Genomic DNA, 21,323 nt, shown 5'->3' with positions numbered 1-21,323 from the left:
AGAGCAATACTGTAACATCACTGGAGGACCTCATGTGGTGCTATAGATGATGTTACAGCTAGTGTCCCACCCCCTGCAAAATGTCAGACATTATGTAAGTGCACATACATTTCGCTGACCATAAAGTATACACCCAGTGATTTATGAATACAACACTAATGTGGTATTGTGGTCATTCCCTGTGCTCTCCTGCCACCTAGTGGAACATTTTAATCAGTCATTTTAATATTTTTCTGCCATAAAATGATTTAAACAAGGACACTGAAAAGCATTGTTTTAATAAGGATGAAAACAACTCATACCAATATCACCACGTTTTTCCAACAGTAAGAAAACTTTTCCATTCAGCTTGTTTTTCTATTCAGTCCAAAGGGGTACCAGCTGTTCATTTACAAAAATGCCAGATAGATGACCTAGTAAATGCATCATACCTGTAGCAATACTTTAAAGCAATCCTTTTAAACTATGCAATTGTTATCGGAATACATTTATTACTTAAGGTATTTAAACACCTACACTTCTGAGCTGAACTGATTCTAGTACCAACATTTTAATGACAATGTGGGGGTGTTTGCTAGTGGTTAAGACAATCCGACGTAAAGCTGATGGACCCGGGGAGCTCAAAGAATTAGTTTCATAGCTGTAGGCAAGCTGAACAGCAGTAGCACCACAACGCTGTGAAGAGCCCACTGAAGACGAGCAGCGGAGCGACCAAGGTCTCGCTGTGATTACCTGCCTTCTCATTCCTCGATAATGAGATTTCTCTTAGCTCTGTCTAACCTGTCCAGAACTTCAGCATAGAGACCTGACATCTAAAAAAAATACAAAAATACAAATGTTCCAATTTTTTGTCTAGATTATGATCCTTTCACCTTTTCTTCCCAATCTTAGGTAAGTACAGAACCATGGTGTCTCACTCTCGTTGCCATATGAAAGTATGAACCCAGGACTTACAGACATGCCCACATGGAGTTTCAGTTTCTGCTGATGTCACATTGCAGCTCATTTATGAATATGTTAACTGGAAACCTTTTCTTATTATTTCAGTAGAGAGCATCACCATCTGAAAGCCATGCCAGGTTTAACACTTTGAATTAAAAACATACAAAATGTATGGCCTAAAATACTGTGAACGAACTAGGTACAAAGAAACAAATGACAATAGATTTAGAGGGAAAAGGCCTAAAAATAACAAAATAATTATCAACCACTGGCGTAATTGCTAAAAAAAAGATGACCTTACCTGTGTCTGGTAGCTCTCCTGCAGGGTGCCCAGGTGACGAAGGAAGCTCATCCCAAGCCCACACCATTTCTCGGCCTCTGGGTACTGGGCCAGGCTGTAGAGTAGGATCCCTGTGTTCCAAGCCCTGGTCAGCAGCCACAGGATCTCCACTTCAGGAAACTCTCCCTGCTGCACACCACAAATTAGGCATCTTTTAATTTTGAAGGTGCTGGTGATTTTATTTTGCAGGGGGAGGGGGGTGGTGTTAATGTTTAAACTTCGTTCCTCGATGCTAAATTTGCTCCAATTATGAAGATTGAAATATCAGAATGGAATACACAGAAACGGAACGCATTGATATATACAGATGGGTGACAAATTAAAGGAAAAACCTGGATAAATGAGTGGAGGAACATAATGAATGCAGATGCCTCTAAACAGGTGTACTGCATGATACAATTAAGCAATTAACATCCTATCATGCTCTGTGGCATGTATAAACATGCTGAGCAGGGCCAGTTGACCTTGATTTTAGATCAAGATGGAAAGAGGAAAGGATCTTTGAAAGAGGGGTCATTATTGGGGCACGAATGGCAGGAGCTTCAATCACAAAGACGCTCAACTGTCTCGTGTTTTGGACAAGTGGGCGAGTGCATGTGTGGCGACACCAAGAGAACGGTACAGGCCTGACTGCTTGACCCCTACGGTGAGGGGGTCCAGAGGCTCTGTTATGCTGTAGGGGGCATTTTCCTGGCATGGTTTGGGTCCACTTGTCTCCTTAGAGGGAAGGGTCACTGCAAATCACTACACAGTTATCACCTTTATCTTATGGTGAAACATTTCTATCTATCTTCCTGGATGACAATGCCCCCATCCACAGGGCACAAGGGCTCACTGAATGGTTTGATGAGTATGAAAATGATGTGAATCATATGCTATGGCCTTGCAGCCACCAGATCTCAACCCAATTGAACACCTATGGGAGATTTTGGACCAACATGTTAGACAGACACCAAATGAGGGAATATCTATTGGAAGAATGGTGTTCATCCCTCCAGTACAGTCCAGAGACTCTTAGAATCTGTGCCAAGAGCATTGAAGCTGTTCTGGTGGTTCGTGGTGCCCAACACCTTACTGAGACACTTTATGTGTGTTTGTGGACAACACAAAGGAGCATGGAAAGATGTATGCTTGGAATAACAAGACCAAACCAAAATATGTGACATCATTGAAAGATTGAAATGTTAAAATGGCAATGGGTTGGCCACATTGACCTAGAAGACGACCACATTAAAAATGGGAAGACAAAATCATACACTTAACAGGTGTGACATGCAAAAGAGAAGCTTTAGATTGAAGCAAGTGGAAACATCTTAGGGAGGCCTTCATGTAGCAGGGGATCGATATAGGGTGATGGTGATATGTGTGTGTATAAACCTAATACTCTATATCAAATTCATACAGGATTGTAATTTTTTTTTAATAAATATTTTAATTATTTTAGAATATCATCCAATTCATTTGTTAAATTTATTTGAACTTTCTAAGTACATTTTAGTTCCTGCTTCAAATGAGTGCTGACACAAGAAATATGCAAGACAACCAAATGGCACGGAAAGAGCCTGTGAGTCCGCATCTGCTAATTGAAATGGTTATGAAGCCCATTGATAAAACAGGCACATCAGTAGTGGGTAATTACTCTGCTGAAATGCTTTTGGTTCCGCTTGATTGGTAGCAGGAAGCGGGTGCTGTGTAGTAAGGCAAACCTCATTGACTCATCAATCACGGCGGCCTGTAATTAGCAGCTGTTTGGCTGACTTACAGCGCTGCCGATGATGAAGAGGGCTTCCTCGTAGTACCCCCATACTTCCTCCAGCACCCACGGCTCCACCTCAAGCACCCCTGTGGGCAGGGACAGCTGGATCAGGCTGTGCAGGCACTGGCTGAAAATGAAATGAGCCCACTGCTTATCTTTGATTTTGTTCTTTTAATCCATCACTCCAAATAAACAGTGTTCCCCTCTCCATCCACTTAATCCCTAAATTCGTACTTATATATACACCTCAACCCCGATATATGGAAAAAAGGATTTTGTTTTTTTAGCAAATAGGAGCATGGGCCACTTTGTCACTTTACCAACTATGTAATATGTAGATTGTTAGTAATATGAACTGTTAATTAAATCGTTTAAAAACATTTTGGTGATGGGAGTTTTTACTTATAGACAATGGAGCTAAAAAAGGTAAAGTAATCAACAGATTTAAACTAACATTATAACTTTAAGACCGAACGTTTTAAAATGTGTTTCGACTTTCAACACCATTTTTGCTTTACTGTGTTATATCCGAATGCAAATTATAACGTGTTGCATTATATCAGGAGAGGTGTACTTATTTTAACAATCTAAAGGTGAGTTTTTAAAGTGCTGGGTCTTTATGGATTATGTTTAAATTAGATTCAAAATCCAAAAATCAATCATGAAAGTGAACTGAAGCTTAACTTCCAACTGTCTTTCAAATGTGCAGAGAGGAATGGACATGCATTTTGAATGAGCAGCCACCACAAACCTGCAGCATGACAGGTCTGCATCGGGGCGTTTCTTGTGCAGAGATAAGGCGATCCTCAAGGCCTTCTTACACAGGGAGGGGAAATAAGCAGGAGGCTCCATTGCCAAGGCTGGGTAAACAGCAGGCAACGCATCAGCATTTCTTCTTGGATAAAGATTCACTTACAAATATATACAGCATATATACTTCCCTCTGAAAAGCCCAGCTGCATGCTTTAACTCCAACCTGTTTTACCATAAAGGCAGTGCGTCATGCTACCCTTTTCCCCTGGGAATAAGTATTTCAACACTGTACACTGTTTATCTATAAGGGTTCTCCTTGCTAATCTTCTCTATTCTTTAAACAAATGGCACACTGTATTAATTAAAGTAAGTGTAAAGTACTCCTGTTGAACTCCTTACATGCAATGGTCTCCAGGGTTTTAATTTCAATCTGCTGCAGCTCCAGCACTGACTCCAGCACTGTCTCCAGTCTGGGATCATTCAGTTTGGCTCGAGCTTCAAACTCATACAGGAGCAGCAGTGTGTCAGTGGGATCCTTGGAGAACTCCCCTGAAAATACATTTCAAATTTCAAATAATTACCTTGTTAAAACCCTTACCGCAAAACACAGAATGCCAATCTCTACTTTCTGTTGTATTCACTTAGCCATGGCTTTCTGCATTTTGATCAGTAGGGGTTGGAGTTATGGTTAGGTGTAGCATTACCTCCAGAGATTTTAAGTGGTTTTCACTTATCAAAAGCCTTTAAATTAAACTACTATTTTTCCAGATCCTTTGTTCAGCTTTTTTTATTATGTCAACTCACATTACTGTCTTAGTCTCAGGATGACAAAGTATATCAAATCAATGAACCTACGAAATGATTAAGATAAATCTACAGTGAGGGAAAAAAGTATTTGATCCCCTGCTGATTTTGTACGTTTGCCCACTGACAAAGAAATGATCAGTCTATAATTTTAATGGTAGGTGTATTTTAACAGAGAGAGACAGAATAACAACAAAAAAATCCAGAAAAATGGATTTCAAAAAAAGTTATAAATTGATTTGCATGTTAATGAGGGAAATAAGTATTTGACCCCTTCGACTTAGTACTTGGTGGCAAAACCCTTGTTGGCAATCACAGAGGTCAGACGTTTCTTGTAGTTGGCCACCAGGTTTGCACACATCTCAGGAGGGAATTTGTCCCACTCCTCTTTGCAGATCCTCTCCAAGTCATTAAGGTTTCGAGGCTGACGTTTGGCAACTCGAACCTTCAGCTCCCTCCACAGATTTTCTATGGGATTAAGGTCTGGAGACTGGCTAGGCCACTCCAGGACCTTAATGTGCTTCTTCTTGAGCCACTCCTTTGTTGCCTTGGCTCTGTGTTTTGGGTCATTGTCATGCTGGAATACCCATCCACGACCCATTTTCAATGCCCTGGCTGAGGGAAGGAGGTTCTCACCCAAGATTTGACGGTACATGGACCCGTCCATCGTCCCTTTGATGCGGTGCAGTTGTCCTGTCCCCTTAGCAGAAAAACACCCCCAAAGCATAATGTTTCCACCTCCATGTTTGACGGTGGGGATGGTGTTCTTGGGGTCATTCCTCCTCCTCCAAACACGGCAAGTTGAGTTGATGCCAAAGAGCTCGATTTTGGTCTCATCTGACCACAACACTTTCACCCAGTTCTCCTCTGAATCATTCAGATGTTCATTGGCAAACTTCAGACGGGCCTGTACATGTGCTTTCTTGAGCAGGGGGACCTTGCGGGCGCTGCAGGATTTCAGTCCTTCACGGCGTAGTGTGTTACCAATTGTTTTCTTGGTGACTATGGTCCCAGCTGCCTTGAGATCATTAACAAGATCCTCCCGTGTAGTTCTGGGCTGATTCCTCACCGTTCTCATGATCATTGAAACTCCACGAGGTGAGATCTTGCATGGAGCCCCAGACCGAGGGAGACTGACCGTTATTTTGTGTTTCTTCCATTTGCGAATAATCGCACCAACTGTTGTCACCTTCTCACCAAGCTGCTTGGCGATGGTCTTGTAGCCCATTCCAGCCTTGTGTAGGTCTACAATCTTGTCCCTGACATCCTTGGACTTTGGTCTTGGCCATGGTGGAGAGTTTGGAATCTGATTGATTGATTGCTTCTGTGGACAGGTGTCTTTTATACAGGTAACGAGCTGAGATTAGGAGCACTCCCTTTAAGAGAGTGCTTCTAATCTCAGCTCGTTACCTGTATAAAAGACACCTGGGAGCCAGAAATCTTGCTGATTGATAGGGGATCAAATACTTATTTCACTCATTAACATGCAAATCAATTTATAACTTTTTTGAAATGCATTTTTCTGGATTTTTGTTGTTGTTATTCTGTCTCTCACTGTTAAAATACACCTACCATTAAAATTATAGACTGATCATTTCTTTGTCAGTGGGCAAACGTACAAAATCAGCAGGGGATCAAATACTTTTTTCCCTCACTGTAATACCTACAGGTTTTTCTCAATGTACAATACCAACATACTGAATAAAGCAATGAGAATGTAAAGGCCCCACAATTAGTTCTCTACTAATGTCACATATAGACCCTTGTTAAGTTCATAATTCAATGTTAATAGCTTGGCTATTAATATTATACATAATAATCTGTCATTTGTGTACCTTAAACTGGATCAGGGGTCTCCAACATGTCGCTCGCGGGACATCTCAGAGCTATCAAAGTAGCTCTCGAGTTAAAAAAGGTTGTAGACCCCTGAACAACAGTGTTACCAATTAAGAAAATATTTGAGATGTGCCCTTCAGTTCCTTAGCCTACTAAATGCCATTTCTTTATTGTTTATTTATTTAAGAAAATAAGCAGCATATTCAGGTAATCATTTACAGTAGAAAATGACACACCAGAGCGAATAAAACTTGATTAAATCACCTTTGAAAGTGAGGCCTACCTGAAGCTTTTAGTGTTTTCCAGATCTCCCAACAGGCCTGTATGTGCTCCAGTGCCTGGGTCAGCCTCTCAGACTGTAGGAGAGAAGGTTATAATACCCTCACGTTAAAATGCATTTCCATGATAAGCACTTCCATGGCTTATTTGTTTACCCCTGTAAACATCTAGGTCAAACAAACAAACAAACAAACAAACAAACAAAAAAACAGATAGTTCTCTAGCATGCTACAAAGGAACAAATAAAAGCCCCTGCTCAGAGTGTAGCTTGAGCTCAAAAGTCCAGATAGTATTGGTTTGCATTTTGACTATTGTATGTCATAGGCAACTTTGGGCAGGATTCCCCACCAAACAGTACACTGTTGGGAGGTATTGAGTCAGAAAGGGTTTCCTTGGCTTGTTGCACAACTGCTCTAGCCTGTCAGGGCTTTTGTACCTCCAATGATGTCAGTAGGTGCATTTACACTGCCATTTCTGATCCGGATCAAATTTATCAGAACATTTGATCACGATTAGTGGTGTTGCGTTTGCACTGCCATTTGATCAGGATCAGCTTTCAGCCGCCACAGGGGTCCTCGTACGCTCACCAGCACGCAAGTCCAAACTTCATTATATGCATATTTTAAATGAGTCCTTTAGAACACGGCAATATCAAAAACTGTTCTTTTATCTCGTTATGAATTATTCTAGTGAAACCAACATACTTGCATATTTTTTGCAACCAAAGCATTTTGAATACATATACAAACATTTTGTGCAAACATAAAATAAGTTACTTTTCGCAGCCGAAGCATTTTAAATTAAAATACCATTCTATATTTTTTTGTGTTAATTTTAACAATATTTTATTTGTAATAAGGGAAGTAGGGAAGGGTCTCTTATCTTCTCCACTGAAGGCTGTGGGTCTGCTCCCATCTCTAAAACACACGCCGCAGCAGTGCATGCCGGAACTTGAGCCAGTCGAGCGTTTACACTGCCAGGATCAAATGCTAAAGATGCATTTGATCCGGATCTGTACCGTCTCCCTGAGAGGTACATGTGATCCGATCGCCGAACGTTTACACTGCCATTTCTGATGCTGATCAAATGCTACCGACGCATTTTACCAGATCAGAAATGGCAGTGTAAATGCGCCTAGTGAGAGCTGCATTAGTCCGCCCTACAATGCTGCAGAACATATGTTTTGGAGCACAGATGCAAGTTGCCTAAAAACCCTCCTGCATTAATACAGAAATCATACAAGTAAACTGAGTTGATTAACAACTGGCAATTCAAAACTGGGAGGGTATACATGAAAAAAAGTAACTGACTTAAAATAAAATAAAATAAATAAAAAATAAAAACACATTATTATCAGCAAACCTGTTGTGACAGTTCAGAAGACTCCCGTCCTAGTTCTAGGCTAGCAGCTGCTGCCATGAGGAGGCAGGTCTTCTGTCCAATGAGAATGGCTTTGTCAGATGGGCAGAACTGGGAAAGCTGCAAATGGAAATCAGAATATTTTCTCTGCAGCATAATGTTAAAAGAGAGAAAGCAGTTTTCTCAAGGACATTAAACTGAATAAATTAAAGGGAAAAAATATGTAACAAAATTAAGAGTTGGGGAAAAAAATACTAATCATAACAAATATTCCTTTATGAAGTGTAGGTGTGCATACACACACAACAACATTTTGATATATGTTACATTTCAAATACATAGGTGTAAATTAATTATTTGCAAATATATTTCATTTTAATGTAGGTTTTTAAAAATGTGTATTCTGCTAATGTCTACTATGTGCATATATTTATTAATAAGATAGGTAGCACATAACATTAATCAAGTACAGTAATAGCAGTGATGATTTAAATAAACTGCATTTTATAAAACCTTAATAATATGGATCTGTCTATTTATATATGTACAAATTTGGCTTACACAGCAATCATGAAGTTAAATGTAAAATGATGGACCTTCCAAGCACTTTCATATACTTGTTCCACGAATATTTTTAAGGTAGAATATAGTTTGTTTCAATTTTCCTGTTTAATTTTTGAGAAATTAATTAAAAGCAGTTTACATGGGTTTAAATAACTCATAATTTATATATATATATATATATATATATATATTTGTTTTTGCTTTCATGATTTTCAATCAAGAAAATAATAGAAGTATACAATTATTGGGTAATCTAACCTTAACCACAGCCCCAACACAAAGCATAACTATGGTCAGAGCCTTCACCTCAATTCTAATCCACAGTTTAGCAAGGGTTATGGTTACATTACACAGAACATTTAGCCTTAGGGTAGCATTTCTACTGAGCAAATATAAACTGGAAGAGTGTTAGCTTAGGGGTAGTTGGGTGTTGTCTAGAGCTGGGGTTCTAGCTTTTAGTAAAAATGGGAATGTACCTGATACGAAAGCATAAAGAAATCCCTCATCATGTCCGGAGAGCTCTCACACTGTAGGGCTGAGTTCCAAGCTGTAAACATTTGATAGGAAAAGGCACTTTATTTGTACATCAAAGTAATCAAAGTGTTTGCTTATTAAAAAAAAAACAGATTTTCAACTACTGTGGATAAATCTGTTTTCACTTTCTAAATCAGGCACACCATTTGGTCTTAGAAAATAAATAGTAGAGGTCTCAAAATCTGAAGGAAAAAAAGGTTATATACAACATCTAAAACAAGTGGTTTTACTAACTTTTAAAATACTTCTCACATTAGCAGGAAGCAAGCTTCTTACCAATTTTCCTGAACCAGTTTGCCTCTTCAGATTTCTTCTCTGCACTAAGGCCCTCCGCAGGGCTGAGCTGAGAGACCTTCTGCACGGCTGTGGGGAAAAGATTTTTGTCTAGCCATTTTGGGATGTACATGTTTTATACACCTTTTATTAATTAATAAAATATCTTATCAAAATATCATTAAGATTCCCTTTTAACCCGTAACTACCTATGCTGCAACAGACATTTCTTTAAAATCCTAGAAAACAGGCCTGTGCATTGGAGATACGGCACTAAAGATACAGCATAAATCAAAAGTGACAGGAATTCAATTAGGACATCTTACTCACAGCAGCACTGATTAGAGAGAAATGACACCATACTTATTACATAATGAATTAATCCAACCAATACTAAAAAAAAAATCTAACAGGACACAGATGCAAATCAAAATCTGAACTACACTGATCAGCCATAACATTATGACCACCTGCCTAATATTGTGTAGGTCCCCCTTTTGCCGCCAAAACAGCCCTGACCCGTCGAGGCATGGACTCCACTAGACCTCTGAAGGTGTGCTGTGGTATCTGGCACCAAGACGTTAGCAGCAGATCCTTTAAGTCCTGTAAGCTGCGAGGTGGGGCCTCCATGGATCAGACTTGTTTGTCCAGCACATCCCACTGATGCTCGATTGAATTGAGATCTGGGGACTTTGGAGGCCAAGTCAACACCTTGAACTCATGATTCATCAGACCAGGCCATATATGTGCCCATTGTAGGCGCTTTCGGCAGTGGACAGGGGTCAGCATGGGCACCCTGACTGGTCTGCGGCTACGCAGCCCCATACGCAACAAACTGCGATGCACTGTGTGTTCTGACACCTTTCTATCAGAACCAGCATTAACTTTTTCAGCAATTTGAGCTACAGTAGCTCGTCTGTTGGATCAGACCACACTGGCCAGCCTTCGCTCCCCACGTGCATCATTGAGCCTTGGCCGCCCATGACCCTGTCGCCGGTTCACTGCTTTTCCTTCCTTGGACCACTTTTGATAGGTACTGACCACTGCAGACCGGGAACACCCCACAAGAGCTGCAGTTTTGGAGATGCTCTGACCCAGTCGTCTAGCCATCACAATTTGGCCCTTGTCAAAGCCGCTCAGATCCTCAGATTCTAACACATCAACTTTGAGGACAAAATGTTCACTTGCTGCCTAATATATCCCACCCACTGACAGGTGCCATGAGAATGAGATTATCAGTGTTATTCACTTCACCTGTCAGTGCTCATAATGTTACGGCTGATCAGTGTATATGTTCTTATAAATACATATTAATACACACCCATCTTCAGATAAGACCGTAATGCATCCAAATTAGTAACCCTGTTGAAGACAAATGTAAGAAAATATTGTATATTGTAAAATTATTTCATTCTGTTATAGCCCTGTTATTGTATATTGTAAAAACCCTAATATAGCAAGCTTCATAAACAAAATAAATACATCAACAAATACTTAAAAAAATATCATTAATAATATTTCAGTCAGCAGTTAGCATGAGTCATCTTTTTATTCTGTAAAACAAGGTCTGTGAGCTGAAGTTTGCCACCTATCTTATAATGTAGGCATACAGATCAGTCTTCTTTCTCCACCATTTTATACCAACCTGTTTTCTTCATTTGTTGTTCCCATTTTAGAAAGCACAAGCCGAACCAAACACCTGAAAATAATAAAATAAATAAATAAATTACATTGAGTCTGTGTTGCCATAATAAAAAAAAATGTATAAACATTAAACCAACACATGGTTATTTTCCCTCTTAAATGACACTTGCATGTCGCAAAGTACTGGAAAACAAAGAATAAACAAAGGTGTAGCCAGACAGTAACATCAGGAGACATTCATGTGCTGTCTGTCTCAGCTGCTTGCATAAAAACACAGTGCTCTCGAACTGTCCGACTGAATTAGTCATCAGTCATCAGACTTTCAAAACAGGTCAATTTCTCAGCAAGGGCAGTAACGCAAATATTTTTATTTAATTGTCCCAAATTATTGACCAGTCCTTGCCTGAGAGCTGTGAAGACCTGTCCTCTGTCCTCTGAGTGCTCACACAGACATCTGAGGGCCTTCATGGCCACATCTTGCTGTTCATTCTGAAAAAAAGAAAGAAACAGAGAGTCATGTAGGGAAATAACTAACACATGCTGTTACACACATACATTCGAAGCATACATGCATTTTAATACATGCTGCCAGCTGCACTTACAGCACATATAAAAACTCACCTCTAGAGCAATCTGTGCTGCTAGACTAAGCAGGTTGGAGGCTGCATTCTCAGCCACCAGGAGTCTGTTCTCATTTTGAATGGGATTCTCTGCCAGTTTCCCCATTGTTTTGACAGCCTCTAAAGCTACAAACACAGACAGACAGCAAGCCTAAACAAGCCCTATGACAGATCCATCTTGCAGGTTAAATGAAGTGCAGTAAGTCCACCCTGCTCTGCCTCTAGGTATGGTTGGAAGTATTTGTTAAACTTCCTGTTCTTACCATGTTTCACACATTCAGCAAATGAATGATCTTCGAAAACTGTCAGGAGACAGCTCACTAAATACTTGAAAAATAAGTAAAGTAAAATATTCTCTCTGTTTTTGAGGGGGGTTTGAAATACAATCTGGAAATAAACAAATGTATTGAATCTCATGGTTTGGTCCTATTTATTCCCTACATTTTACATTTTTTCTCCTATAAAAAGTATGTTTGAAAGCATTATTCATTACTTTAATATGTTCAATTGTAAAGAGTTTGTGCTCCTGTCTTATTATTAAACACCACTACCTCTCTCTGTGTTGTTCTCAAGAATAGCAATCTTGTACACACTGAACTGTGTGAAAATACTCTCTGGGTCACACCTCTCAGCTTCTTTTATAGCCTCCTTAGCCTAATAGACAGAAAGAAATAGAAATTAAACAGAAATTGCATTAAAAAAAAAAAACTGAACAAAGATCTGAAAATATATGAACAGCTAATATATGAAGCTAATTTATCAATATTAATACTAGAGCCTGACCGATACAGGTTTTTTGGGTCCGATACCGATAATTGGGAAGCAAAATTTCCCAATTACCGATATATCTGCCGATATTTACTATTTTTTTGTTAGCATGCAAAACAGACATTTTCTAGCATTGATCCCTCAAATCTCTCCCTGTCAGAGAGACAGTGTGTTAAATATGCACTGAAGGCAGGACATTTACATTTTTACACTTTACATAATAAACTTAACATTAATTTTCATCATGAATAACAACCACAAATCAAACATTCTAAAAATAAATTAGAATAAGGGAGAATAAAGGAAAAATATTATTATTATTATTATTATTATTATTATTATTATTATTATTATTATTATTAATTTCTTAGCAGACACCCTTATCCAGGGCGACTTACAAAATATAAGATAATATAATATAAAGTGCAAAAATACAGTGCAGTTCAAGGCATAAAACATTACAAATACCAATTTACATAATACAGTGCAATTCAAAGCATAATACATTTTACAAATTCCAATTTACACAAGTGTATGCAATATATGAGGTCTTACATCCTGGATTGTAAGAGCTGAGAGCAGATGAAATGTTAGGTGACAGTCAAGGGCCAAGGGAAAGGGAGCAAATGGGAAATCAAAATAACAATACGAGTACAAGTAACGAAAGGCAAGTAGTATGAAAAAACGTTGTAAAGTGCAATCTTACAAGAGAGTAAAAGACTAAATTACAAGTACTGTCTAAAAAGAAAATGACTGTTCTAGAAATCTATACATTAGAACAAAGACCAAGGTATATGAGCAATTTTACACACAAATAGAAAAATGTGCGAGAGAGTCGTAGCAGGTCCACGGCAAAATGCTCCGCACTTCGGCACCACCCAACCCCCCACACCCGCTCTCCCACGCCTATACCGTGTGCACCCCCCCTGCTTTCTGCAGTTTTTACAACCCCCCGTCCCCCCCACCACTCTCACAAGTTTTTACCATCAGCACCCCCTTGATCCTTGATGCTGTTTTGGCAAATATTGATTTGATGTAGATTTTTCTTCTGTTCACTCACGTTGCATTTAGTTAAGCATTATTACATTATTTAGTTAAAGCATTATTACTTTACAGCATTTTTTCACACCTGCCTAAAACTTTTGCACAGTAGTGTATATATAAATAAATATATATAGATACACACACACATATATAGCTGTATATTTTTATTGCTGTTAATTGTAGTGATTGAACTGGCAATTGCGACATAAACAATGCATTAATGAAGTATAATGTTGATGGTTTGGTTTAAAGCTTATTTCCACAGTTTTGTTGAAGTGCTTTTTGTTTATTTAACGAGAGTTCAAAGTATATTGCATCTTACACTGCTAACAGAATAACCAGTATCTTGTTTTCAATCCAGTATATAGTTCACCATACATTGAATGTGATTTGTTTGCATCTTTGGAAAGATTTAAAAATAATGAGTCCGCAATGTCTTTTTGTTTATAAATATTTAATACAAACGCCGGTCTCCTACAATTGCAGGTCTCCAATTGGGCTTCTTGCAGTTATTTGGAATAAACGCTGGGGGTGTTCAATTGATGTTTTACGGTATATATATATATATATATATATATATATATATATATTTTTTTTTTATATATAACAATGCTTTAATTTGTAAACTGTAATTTGGTCATAGCCTGCTGTACAGATTTGCCCAGGTAAGACATTTTCACAGCTGGAAACAGCTGCTCCTATGGCAGAGTGAAGCCCAGCAGTACCTTGTCTAGCTGCTGGAGATGTAGGAAGCACGAAGCCCGATTCCTCTGCAGTTTGGCCAGGTTCTGATCCATTTGGCCCGCTGAATAGAAACTCAGCGAGTAGTTATACCACTGCAGAGACTCAGAATAGTTCCTTGCCTGACATTTTTACAGAGAATGATTTAATTAATACATTTTTAACTTCCCTCACACACATTTCATATTCTAATCTTTTGTACAAAGTTGCACTCCATGTTCATTTTATAATTATATATGTCATCATTTTCAGCCGAGTTCTGTTTGGAGACCTTACATCATCTAAATTTTGTAAATCACTAGGGGCTAATGTGTACACAAGGTGTTTAAGCTTGAGTTTCATACCTCAAAGTTTTTGGAAGCTCTGTCCCAGAGCAAAAGGTGTAAATGGCCAAGTATCTGTGGGGACAGCTGTTTGCCAGTGTAGTGACCTGAGGGGAATGACAAACATTTATAATATGCATTTGAAATTAATTGAAGAACTCACATATACAGTATAAACATATTTTAAGCTCCATTACAGAATGCTGAAATTGCCCTCCCAGGAATCCGATCACTTCCTTCAAGTCTGGGTCTCTTTAGTGTTCTAAAATGTAATGGCATGCGTGGGTCACACTGCCCTCTGCCCATTCGCACAGAGACATGAAAACTATCAATCAAACAGTGCCTGTGATGACGTCCCCTATCTTTTGCTTCCCCAGCAGCTCCTTCCCTCTCTGCAGTAGCAGCTCTATGTGCAGCACCAGGGCGCTGCCCAGCTCGGGAGATGTCTCGTAGTGCTTGATCACCCTCTTCAGGAACTCAAATGCTAGTGCCTCTCTGCAAGCAAGGGGAAATGCTCCAGTTATACGCAAAAGAAGGTAAACAAAATAAGGATAAGGTGACAAGCGTTTAGCTCTTATTACATATTATATATAATATTTTGTTTGCATGCATCTACAAATATACAGATCCACATATATGTGTAAGAGTCTAAACTGATGTATAAGTACTGTCATCTAATAAGAAAAGTCCTTACTAGCTTTAATTACAAGCACTGAAGGAAGAAAGTCCTTGAAAGTACCTGTCTTCAGCCATTAGCACTTTCACAGTGCTCAGACACAGCTCAAGAGGAACCTCTACATCAAGAAGCGCAGTTATTGCTAATTGTAAAAGGGGAAGAAAAAAAACAGTCAAATATGCAATTGAAATGAGAGCTCTATCTTCACAGCACTTTATTCTGTATTTATGTAGTTAGAACAATAAAACAGCTTACCTGCTTTCATTGATTCATCCTGAGCTCCACTCTTCAGAAGGATCTGGATTTTTAGGTAGATGCCTGCAGCATGCACATTTTCCTACACGTAAATCAAGAAAGAAAAATAAACAATCTGGGCTGTATCTTCTAAAATGAAAAAACAATTAAATAAGTTTAAAAAAATGAATTATAGCCTCTACCTTGTTTGCTAAGGTGACTGCATTGAGGGCCTTTTCCTGGAACTGCTTACAATCCCATTCAAAATAAACAGTAGCTAGGAGTCTCAGGACTTTGGCCTAATGAAGAAAATGACTAGGATGCGGTACATAAAAACACAAAATTTCAAACAACATAAAGTGGAGTAGCTTTCTGCCTTGTAAGAAATGTCAGTGTATCTATATATGAAGATACAGGATCTTTAGCAAATCTTCCTAAGGATATATTGTTTTATCTATTTAAAAATCACTGGGGGAGATGCATTCAATCCACATCAATATACATCCACTAATCGTTGCTGTAGATTAAAGACAGTTTAAAATACAACCTAAAGTAATTACTTATTCGTATAGGTCTTGATTAACACCGGGAAGAATACGATCAACAAATATGTGTACAATTCTGTGAAAGGAATTCAAAGAAACTGAAACTACTCTCGAATCTTCTCCAGCATTGTCTTAAAATGAAACGATTATATCTGCGCACTCCGTTACCTGCACTGCAGCCCCCGGGGAATATTTTTTATCCATTTTCCCTATGTCATAACTCTGGCTGAAAAGATAACAGTCCAGATTAGTTTAAGCAGAACTGCAATTAAGGAAAGCCTCATTCCAGGGGAGGCTGCAGCCACCTCAGGCCACCCCCTAGACACGCCCCTGTATACAATAATATATATCCAGTTATATATCCTTCAAAAAGTACTGTCACATACAGACACAGAATCTTCAGATACTTTAAATTCTAGTTTTACATTGTTGACTTTGGCTTGATTGACAAGGGCATCATTACATTTCCCTGTACGATACCCAAATCTTTTGTCCTACTGTCTTGGTAATCTAAAATACGAAAATGTAAAATACTACTAGATGATATAGAAAAATACTTACCTTAGCCAAAAAGAACTTTTCTCAAACTTTTTTAGCTTATAAGTGTCCACACCAAAATTGTAACACAAAAGGGAGAGATATCCAGTCTAAAATAACAAAGGCATGGTAATTGTTTGTATTTCAATAGTTGTGCTATGAAGATTTATGTTCAGACTGTTAGTACAGCTCAGAACAGTATACTTTTGTTGCACAGATTATGTTTTCAGTATGTGATAGATCAAAAAGCTTAATTTATAACATCTGCTTACATTAGAGGCATAATACAGTGCAGTAATATTCATAATTCTAAGTGGAGCAAATCTATTAACCTGAAAATGAATAAATTAAAGTAGTGTTTCTGTTGGTTGCCATACCTCCTTCGGCAGCCGAAGCAGCATGTCCTTGCAGCGCTGCATACAGGACACTGCCTCCTGGTGGTTCCCCTGTACCACTGCCTTGAAGGAGAAGCCTTCGGTTAATACAGGTTAAAACTGGTGTATTTTCTTTTTTACAATTATTATAACTAGGTGTCCAATAAGTTTCAGCAGTCCTAAGGGATGACTTATCTGTAACTAGCAACTAGTTTTGAGGCAGCTTCATGTATATTAATAGGGAATCGCTGAATTGTTTTATCAAATAGTTTACCAGATTCTATTGCTTTGTAATTTACAACCCTGTCACACTTTTGCTCATGGCATTAAGAAAGTAAAGAATCTATACAGAACTGGACGTTATATCTAATCTGTAATAACAGAAACAAAACAACATTCTTAGTGTCTCTTATATTAATTAGGGACATGTTACATAAAACAAATGGAAAAACTCTGCTGCCTTGAGAAAAAAAAATGTAACCTTGAAAAACCTGTATCCATTATAGCAGAAATACATACAGACTCAGCCTGATAGGAGTGCACTCTGAAAAGGTCCTTTTCCACATCTGTTTTAGCAATGTTTATATCTGCCTTTCCATCACCCCGGGCTATCAGTCTGCTGTACAATACCTCTAGGCTCTGAAATATCATAATTTTATGCTTTTGAAAATATCAAAATACCACTACACAGGGAACAAAAATGTGTCTGTCTGGCTGATACAGATACAGAGAGGCTTAACAGGCGCTATGGTTGGCCATGCTTTCTAAGCTGCTTTGACTGGCTACATAATATAGTCATAATTCTACCAAGACAATAATCCATAATAACCTTTATGCACAACATTTTTTTTCTATTAAAGATTGACATTAATTCTGAGAGCGTAGAGTAGTTGCAAATTCATAACAGACTTACTTTGACAGAGAGACTGAAGAAGACATCAGCCAGGTCGGGTTTCTTACTGTCTAGCCATGTTCTTCCAGTCTTAATGGCCATCTGCAATTAAGCAAATAACATATTAATAACAGTATACTTATTTTAACCTACAATGTTGTATTTTATGAATGTGCATGCTGTCTAGAAAGCGCAAAACCCCATGAGTCATGCAATACACAGATCTACAGGTAAATGGAGTGACTCACTAGAATCTGCCTACGAATGGCTCCCTCCGATGGGTCTTTGGTCTCATATGCATACGCCAATCTGCAGGCCACGTGGCGTACTAAAACATATCATAACGGGATCGGGACAAGAGCCCAAACAAAAAGTGTAATTTAATAAAATGCAAATAGACATGTTGATGATAGAGTATGCTCTTTTCAGTAGACACTAGCATACTCCAGAGGTGGGTTAAGGATTTAAGCATGTTTCAGATACTGATTGGATTGTCTAAATATGCAGTCAAATCAAAAAAAGCTAAACATCAAAAAAAGTGCAATGTTTAAACGTGTTTGAGGTCAGAAGTATAGAAACAAAGGTCACGTTGTTTCAGCGATTTTGTTATTAGGAAGCATTTCATCATGAATTAGGAAAGCTTCATTGCTCAGCTGTTTCACTTCACTGATTAAAAACCATACAACAATAAAGAGAGTATATGGGTAGTTTGATATAATATTGATTTAGAATGACAATTTCAAAAAAGTAACCTTTTGCCCTCTGCTCCTCAGTGATGGCTGTGCCCACATGTTTGGTTACTGCCCAGTTCCACAGTTTTATGGCACAGTCTTCCACCTATGGCATGACAATATACAACCTCTGAAAATGAATGTAGCTTAGAAGTGCATTTACTTAATCCAATCAGCCGACATACATTTATATTTGAATTGCAGAGCAACAGTGAACCCCCTGATTTTGTGACTTCCCCGTGGCACTCATACTACTCTTATCCGAATAAACATGAACCAGTTTCAATACTATACGAATCCCAATCCACTTCTCAATACAACAGATAGAAAGACTGTATCCGGGGCCGCTTCGTCGCTCTCGGTACCTGAGCCTCTGACGTCGTAACTAACGTGACGCCATCCAAACACGACGCCTCACTGAACAGTTTCTCGATGACGTCATTCGCGTTTTCCGGGGTCTGTTTCTGTACCAGCTGCTCGGTCAGATCTACAGAAGAGAAATAAAATACATCCAGCACTGATATTCCGTAAAGAAAACGTGTCTGTGATGGAAGAAGGTGCGATTCGCATCTCCCTCGACACTGAAGACGGAGAGCTAGAGATAGCGGGAGAGAGGGAGAAAGAGAGGGCCGGGGGAAGTTCAGAAGCGTCTTATGTGGTAGGCCCCGTTTGTCGTCTTATAATTCGCCAATACAAAAATAGTCTAAACTAAACTAAAGTGTCGAATACAAACCAGAGAAATGTTTGTTTAGAAATAATTAATAGTTCATTATTATTATTTTTATTCATAAACGAAACATACTCACCTTTCATATTACAGATGAAATCGTCCATGATACACAGACAAACATAAAACACCGAAATTATAGGTCTGTTTAAAATGTACGTCCGCCGAATTGTATCTTATTTCGCGAACAGAGGGATGTGAGACGAGTTTATATTTGAAATGATCTATATTTTATTATAGTTGTGTTAACAGCCTCAGCGCGAGCCGAGCGATTTCCCGCGCGTTGGGTTCCTGTCGTCTCGCGCGCACACGTCATTCTGTTTGCACCGTTTCGCCACTAAACCCACCGTAACAATCACCAAATAAGACATTTATTGGCACAGAATAAAGCTTTACAAGGACCTTATTACACATGTTCCTTATTAGTTGCTAATTATATGTTAATAAAGTATTTGTAACTCATTTGCGGCAAACAAAACAACCAAAAACAGTGACTGAGACAATGTCCTGGAGGCATACATACAGCTCCCTAGAGTAATCTATGCAACTGTGCTGGCACTACTGCCGCCTGTTGTATCAGATCTATTGTAGCACTGTACTGTACTGACTATTGTACAATTTGGCCTCCGTGAAAGGCAGTTTACTGGATAGTTGAATCGGGTTGTAATCTAGCCCCACCTTCAGTTAGTGATAATTTTACAAGAATTAAGTACAATTACTACATCAATGCATCATTTTTTCTTAAAAAAATATTGAAACTGTAACTGCATCTCTCAGCACAGTGCAGTAGGGGTCTCCAATATTACAAATAATGTACACAAACATATTCAGCTCATAAATATACTATAAATTAAGGTGTACATGGAATGGGTTTTGTTGGGACCTCAGGAAAGTAATACTTTAACTTTAGTAAGCATTATTTCGACTAAAGTACTGACTATCTCTGATACTAACCTGCATAACACGAAACACCGTATTTAATATTACATCTTCAGTCATTTATTATGAAAAACGTACTTTCACAAAGTAAATTCAGATGCTTTAAATTATTATCCAGGTATTGTTATTTACGTAATAGATGCAAAATGAAATGCTTGTAAATGTCATATTATTATCGCCCGCTAGGGGGTGCTCGAGGCCTTATAATCCAATCAATGCTGACAAATTGAGCTACAGAGAAACTACTCAAAAGCTAAATATATTTTTGTGAACATTTGATGTAAATGGTTTAAATAAATTACATATAAAATATGATCATCAGTTCACTGCTATATTAAACCATTTTCTACTTTGTTGCCTTAAGGTTCCAATGTAAACTGAAGAAAATAAAATCTCCCAATTCCTGTACAGTAAAGAAATTATACAGTAGATTTCTATAGAAATCCCCCTCTCTTTTGTAGATATCAGACACATTGGAATGCATTCTGTTCAACTGTGTCTTCCTTTTGCCTTTCTTTCTTTATTTAAAAATGGTGAATGACCCTACAGTTAAGGTAATTCGTGACGCATTTTACAACCAGTAATATGATACAACCACATAGAATGAGGAATTGTGTTGACATTGGCACACATTCTTCTTTTCATCTTATTACAATTAAGCTGATCCATTGTTCTTGAAATCCATCTGGAAATTAAATTACTACCCTGCAAATTGTTCCACTATGAACAGTTCCTGTTTGTCTTTGATTCGCCCTGAAAAGAGTTGCATTAGTCTTTATTTATTATTGTTTTACAGAACCCAACATATTCATTATGTCTGTCTACCAACAGTAATTTATTGTATCAATTTTTTTTAATGCTTTAGGATAATATAGTGGCACTGTATGCTTTTTAGAGAATACTGTGTAACATATGACATGCCTGTGGCAGTCTGAAAAATATACAAATTGGTGCTCAGTTTAAAATATAAACAGCAGATATTTAAATTTGAAATCATGTTGGAAACTGGTGCTGACAGCTAATTTAAACAAGTTAAATAGAGACAAACATAATTGTCTTCTTTGCCAACAATGAACAAAATCGATTTC

General features: G+C 38.3%; 1 protein-coding gene across 1 annotated transcript; it reads right to left on the bottom strand.

The window, feature by feature from the left end:
- Positions 1–259: 259 nt before the first annotated feature.
- On the bottom strand, positions 260–19,403 carry tex11 (testis expressed 11). The gene is made up of 29 exons (XM_066715124.1): positions 19,376–19,403; positions 18,935–19,056; positions 18,591–18,675; positions 18,087–18,166; positions 17,860–17,940; positions 17,466–17,585; positions 16,950–17,030; positions 16,597–16,682; positions 16,204–16,261; positions 15,694–15,789; positions 15,512–15,593; positions 15,320–15,398; positions 14,924–15,075; positions 14,602–14,687; positions 14,242–14,379; positions 12,250–12,358; positions 11,706–11,824; positions 11,488–11,573; positions 11,086–11,139; positions 10,762–10,802; positions 9,444–9,530; positions 9,110–9,180; positions 8,073–8,189; positions 6,715–6,787; positions 4,191–4,340; positions 3,790–3,898; positions 3,045–3,165; positions 1,244–1,411; positions 260–812 (listed from the first exon to the last, which is right to left on the bottom strand). Exons 1-29 carry the CDS (start codon positions 19,401–19,403, stop codon positions 741–743), a joined length of 2,751 nt encoding a protein of 916 aa, XP_066571221.1. The 3' UTR covers positions 260–740.
- Positions 19,404–21,323: the final 1,920 nt, after the last annotated feature.

This window comes from Amia ocellicauda, chromosome 10 (assembly GCF_036373705.1).
Source record: "Amia ocellicauda isolate fAmiCal2 chromosome 10, fAmiCal2.hap1, whole genome shotgun sequence".
Lineage (NCBI taxonomy): Eukaryota > Metazoa > Chordata > Actinopteri > Amiiformes > Amiidae > Amia > Amia ocellicauda.
The sequence above is the reverse complement of the archived record's forward strand: the minus strand, read 5'-3'. Positions and strand labels throughout refer to the sequence as shown.